The 5007-nt window shown below is 23.7% G+C and overlaps 3 protein-coding genes across 3 annotated transcripts; 2 read left to right on the forward strand and 1 right to left on the reverse strand.

Annotated features, from left to right (window-relative positions):
* Positions 1–126: 126 nt before the first annotated feature.
* On the forward strand, positions 127–1562 carry DICPUDRAFT_159675 (uncharacterized protein; the record flags this gene model as incomplete). The annotated part of the gene is made up of 2 exons (XM_003294597.1): positions 127–646; positions 1441–1562. Coding segments are annotated over 2 exons (642 nt in total), but the record flags the coding sequence as incomplete, so codon positions are not given.
* Positions 1563–1993: 431 nt separating this feature from the next.
* On the reverse strand, positions 1994–2687 carry DICPUDRAFT_159676 (uncharacterized protein; the record flags this gene model as incomplete). Its single annotated transcript, XM_003294601.1, has 2 exons — positions 1994–2079; positions 2351–2687. 2 exons carry the CDS (start codon positions 2685–2687, stop codon positions 1994–1996), a joined length of 423 nt encoding a protein of 140 aa, XP_003294649.1.
* A 1406-nt stretch (positions 2688–4093) lies between these two features.
* Positions 4094–4704, forward strand: DICPUDRAFT_159678 (uncharacterized protein; the record flags this gene model as incomplete). Its single annotated transcript, XM_003294598.1, has 3 exons — positions 4094–4154; positions 4221–4469; positions 4580–4704. 3 exons carry the CDS (start codon positions 4094–4096, stop codon positions 4702–4704), a joined length of 435 nt encoding a protein of 144 aa, XP_003294646.1.
* Between the last annotated feature and the right edge of the window lie 303 nt (positions 4705–5007).

Here is a 5007-nt window from a genome sequence, read left to right on the forward strand (position 1 = left end):
CTTATATACATTTAATTTTATTTTAAATAATTATTTATTTTTTTAAAAAAAATGATTCATATTTTATTATTGTGCATTTTTTTATTTATTGTTGTTGGTGCCATTTTTTATTATTGTTTTGGAAAGTTCATCTTCAAGAAAAACAACCGTTGCCCTTGCCGTTGCTCTACCATTAAAGGGGAATACTGCCATCATTGTGCCTTTAATTCCGATTTCAGGGATAAGGTATATGTAGAAAGTCTACATCTTGGATACGATCATAGAAACTATCGTGACAGACTAGATGGAATACACTCACTTGAAAGATCTATGCTCTATGATGAACAAGTACAACAAAATCTAAGACTATACCAACAACAAACAAGACAACAACAACAACATGAACTACCATATCAACAACAAATGAACCTAGAACATCACCAGATTATGCAACTACGTCAACAACAACAACTAGAAAAACAACAACTATACCAACAACAAGAACAAGAAAGACAAAGACAACAACAATATCAAAGATTTCAACAAGATTTTCTATTTTATCAAATTCAACAACAACATCTTCAACAACTAGAACAACTACATCAACAAAAAGCTACAAAGACTACAACAACAAAAACAACAACATTTTTTTTGGAGATACTTTTAAGTAATTATTACTTGAAAAAAATTCTTTAGTTGATGTAATATTAGTTGTACCGAACAAATGTGTATGTGTGCTTATTCTAGGTAGTAAGCCAATTAAAAACAAGATAGAATCAAATCAATAGAAAATTAAAAGTAATTAATGAAGAGTTCAAGTAGTTGTTTGTAATTAATGTGTTAAACCATCTCCTTGTATTTGCAAAAGTAATTCACCATTCATTGCCACCGTTGGTTCTCAAAGATGATAGAAAGACATGTTTCGCTATAGAGTAGTTCAGTAAAAAGAAAAGTATTTGTGCAATTCCAAAGAGTTTTGAATATTATGGAAGTAGAAATAGATCGTTTATTAAAAGCAACCCCAAACAATATTACTCTAATCATTTTTTCAATGGTAAAATCACAATTTGCTGATTTAAACTCATTGAAATCAAATTGATAATCAAGTTCAAGATTTTGATGATTTAGCAGTTTCATCACCATTACAGGGTATAAGAACCAGAAAAGAAAATAACATTTTTCAAATAACTATATGAATCATCAGCTTCAGAAAATTTACAAGAAGAACATAAAGAAAAATCATCACCCAGCATCACCAATTGACTCATCATCTTAAATACAAAATGAAAATATTCATCGTACTGGCTATGTACCAAAAGTTGTAAGAGCTCAACAATATAATAAAGATGAAGATAAAAATGAAGAAGACCTTTTAGATTTTGAAACGGATTAATATTGAAATCGAAGGCGATTAAATTAATAGTTTTGATAATTCATTCTATATTTCTTTTTAAGAAATAGATGAAGACCAAATTATTAATAAAATCGTTTCATTCTATGTTTCAATTATTAAATCGTTAAATTTAAGAAAGTCAACTTCATCATCCAAGAACAAATCACATCTTTATCAACATTTCAAATAAGAATAGCTCCAGTTCTTCCACAAGCAGGGGTCAATTGAAAAGAAGAAATAGATTTTAAAGTGACATTATCCAAAGAAAAAGCAAAAAGGGAAAGATGGAATGAAAAACTAAATTAAAACCTCAAGTATTGTATATGGTTTGGAACAAGAAGTTTATAAGAATAGAAAAGAAATAGAAATCAAAAAATAGTATAGTTTTAAATCTAATTGGCCTCCCAGGATTAATTCAAATGAAGAAAATACAAACAATTATTATTATTTAAAATTTTAAATTTAATAAAATAAAAAAAATTATTACTGTATTATTTAATATAAATTTTTGATATTTTTAATAAAAATTATTACTACAATATTTAATATAAAGTTTTGATATTTTTAATAAATTTTATTTTAGACAACTATTACTTTTTTAAGCTATAATATTATATTATTTTAATTATTTAAACCAAACCATGGTGATAAATCAACTTCAACATAAGTTCCACAAGCAGCACAAACTCTTTGTTGACCAAAGCCTTCTTCAAAAGCACAAACATTTTATTGGCAGCAAAGTGATAAGTAACAGAGACGATATTATAACCCATCCATGCATTTGTGCAATCATAAAATGGGAAGTGGTATAGGTATTTTGAATACTATGTTTATTACCTAAAATTGAAGTGATGTTGATGGCTTCAAGATCAGAGATTGAAATATCAGCATTTTCATAATAACTAAATGATGTATAGAATAACATGTAACGAGTCCAAGGATCATCATTTGGGATGGATGGCTCCTATTCATATTTACGAATGGTTTCATCATAACCATGATTTGTACGATAGACAGCATCCTTCATTGGATAACCCATTTGAGTTTGAGCGCCAGTTTGGGTCAGAGTAGGTGAATGTTCATTTGGATTGTTATCATAAAAGAAAGAAGTGTAACCTTTCATAGTTTCTAAAGCATATGCTGGATATTGAGCAGTTTGAACTTCGGTAGCACTAGCAAAACTGTGACACATACCCATAGTATTATTGGTAGATTCCCAAAGTGAGAAAGCTTCATCAATAGTGGCAGCGTTTTCCATAATATAATGAAGTCTCATTGACCAAGCAAAACCATTAAAAGTTACTTTAACAGTCATGGTTATTACTAATACATGAACCATTTAACCAATCTAAATTTCTACCATTAAACATATCTTGATTTAAAGTTTTGCTATCCCAAGTGCTAAAGTGGGAGCATTGTAAACCTTTATGGTGGTTGTGTTCGAGATCGCTAACTATAATTTTACTTTTCTTTCATTTTTTTACCTCTTTTCTTTTTTAACATAACAAAAGTTTATCTAACTTTTTTACCTGTTTTCAATATATTTCAACAAATGTGATTAGTTTATTATGAATACACCATAAATAAAGAAAATAAGAAGTATATGAATTATTATTATATGTAAAAATATTTATAACTGAAAAAATAAGTATTCTGGTGATTATAGAACTGAAGGGTGTAATTTTTAAAGAATAAATTTAAATAAAAAAAATAAAAAAATAAAATAAAAAAAAAATTAATAAAAAAAAATAAATTTTATTATTTAAAAAATAACAATAAATATATTTTGATTGATGTTTATTATCTAATAGGGGAAAAGTTTTTTTATTAAAATATAAATGAAAAATAAATTATATGCAGTGGGAAATGGGTGAAAAAATTATTGTAATTTTAAAATTAAAAAGGTTATTTTTTAATATTAAAAAATAATAATAACAAATAAATGAATGTTTTATTTCTTTTATAATAAAATGTGTAAATAAATATAAATGATAATGTTCCCATGTTTTATTTATAGTTTAAAATGTTTTTTATATATTTTTTATTTAAAAAAAAATAAAAATAAAATATGTAATAAATATTTTTGTTTATAAATATATAAAAGATTACTAATTAAACTAGATAATTATTAATAAAAAATAAAACTATTCATATAAAATACAATAATTTTTTTTAATAATTATGAAGTCGAATTTCAAAAATTAATAATAAAATTAAAAATAAATTTTCATTTTTTTATAAATAGATAATAATAATATTTATTCATCGGAATTAAACCTATAAAGTATTAAAATATATAGAAATAATATTTGAAATTAATTAATATTTTTTTTTTAAATCATTTTTTTACAATTAGCTAGGTATTCAGGATATCATTTAAGAGAGAATTTAATGAAATTTTTAAATCAAAATATAGAATAAATTATAATTCTCAATTTAAAACTATAAAAATAAAAAATAACCTATACAGCTATATCAAATTAAATAAATATAAATTATTATAATTTAATAAAAACATTATTAAACAATTGAATATTTTTTAATTTATTTTTAAAAAAAAAATTTTTTTTTTTATTTTATTTATAGACCATAATATATTGAATATATTATTATGGTACATAATGAGGTATATAATTACAAAAGTTTTGCATTACCTACTGTCTATCAGTAAAGAATATAAGTTGTAATAGTATAAACAGTTGTAATAGTAATGATAGCAATATGAGTAGCGGTAGTAGCGGTTGCGACAATAAAAACAGTAATAGCTTTTTAATTAATAATGGTAATATAACACTTCCACCACCATCATTATATAGAAATTTAAATAAAGAGAAATTTAATTAAAGAGGAATTAAAATCACCACCAAATTATATACTACTACATTTAAAACATTAAATATCGGTAATATTCAAGAGACATTAGATAAGTTTCATTCAAACAGAGCGGACCACCCAAAGATTACCTATGAAGCAAAAAAGAAATATCTCGAGTATTCAAATATTGAAGATATAGAAAAACTATTTAGAGCAATCAGTACATATTCTGCAGGTATACCATTCAATAAACTCTCAATCAGTTTTATATGGAAGAAAGGATGTATATAGTTTAATAATCAAATATGCCCTGATTTTTCGATCCACTATCATATAGCCAATCCATTGGACATTTAATTGTTTTAGGATAAAAATTTATTTCGGCTAAAATAGTAATATGTCATCACAGAGAAAATTTTAAAAATAATTCTACCAAATCTAATTTTTCATCAAATGTTTCACCAGTTTACAATTATACAGGGTTAAAAGAGCATCAACCTAAAAAAGAGAAAGAATAGATAAAGAACGTATTGAAAAAGAAAATAAACTATAATTTTAGAACTCAAGAGAGTATAAAAATAAATAATTTTTTTTTTTATTTATTATTTTTTTTTAAATTATTTATATTTTTATTTTTATCTTAAACTAATTGATATTAATATTAGTTTAATACTAATAGTATAAAATTCTTTTTTTTTTTTTTTTTTTTAATTGATGTAATTAAAGAAACATGTGACTCTATTGGAACCTTTTTTTCAATGTAATTGGGTCTTCTAAATATTTATATTTCTTTGAATTATTATCCTATTTTAAAAAAAATG

This window comes from Dictyostelium purpureum (assembly GCF_000190715.1).
Source record: "Dictyostelium purpureum unplaced genomic scaffold DICPUscaffold_599, whole genome shotgun sequence".
NCBI lineage: Eukaryota > Evosea > Eumycetozoa > Dictyosteliales > Dictyosteliaceae > Dictyostelium > Dictyostelium purpureum.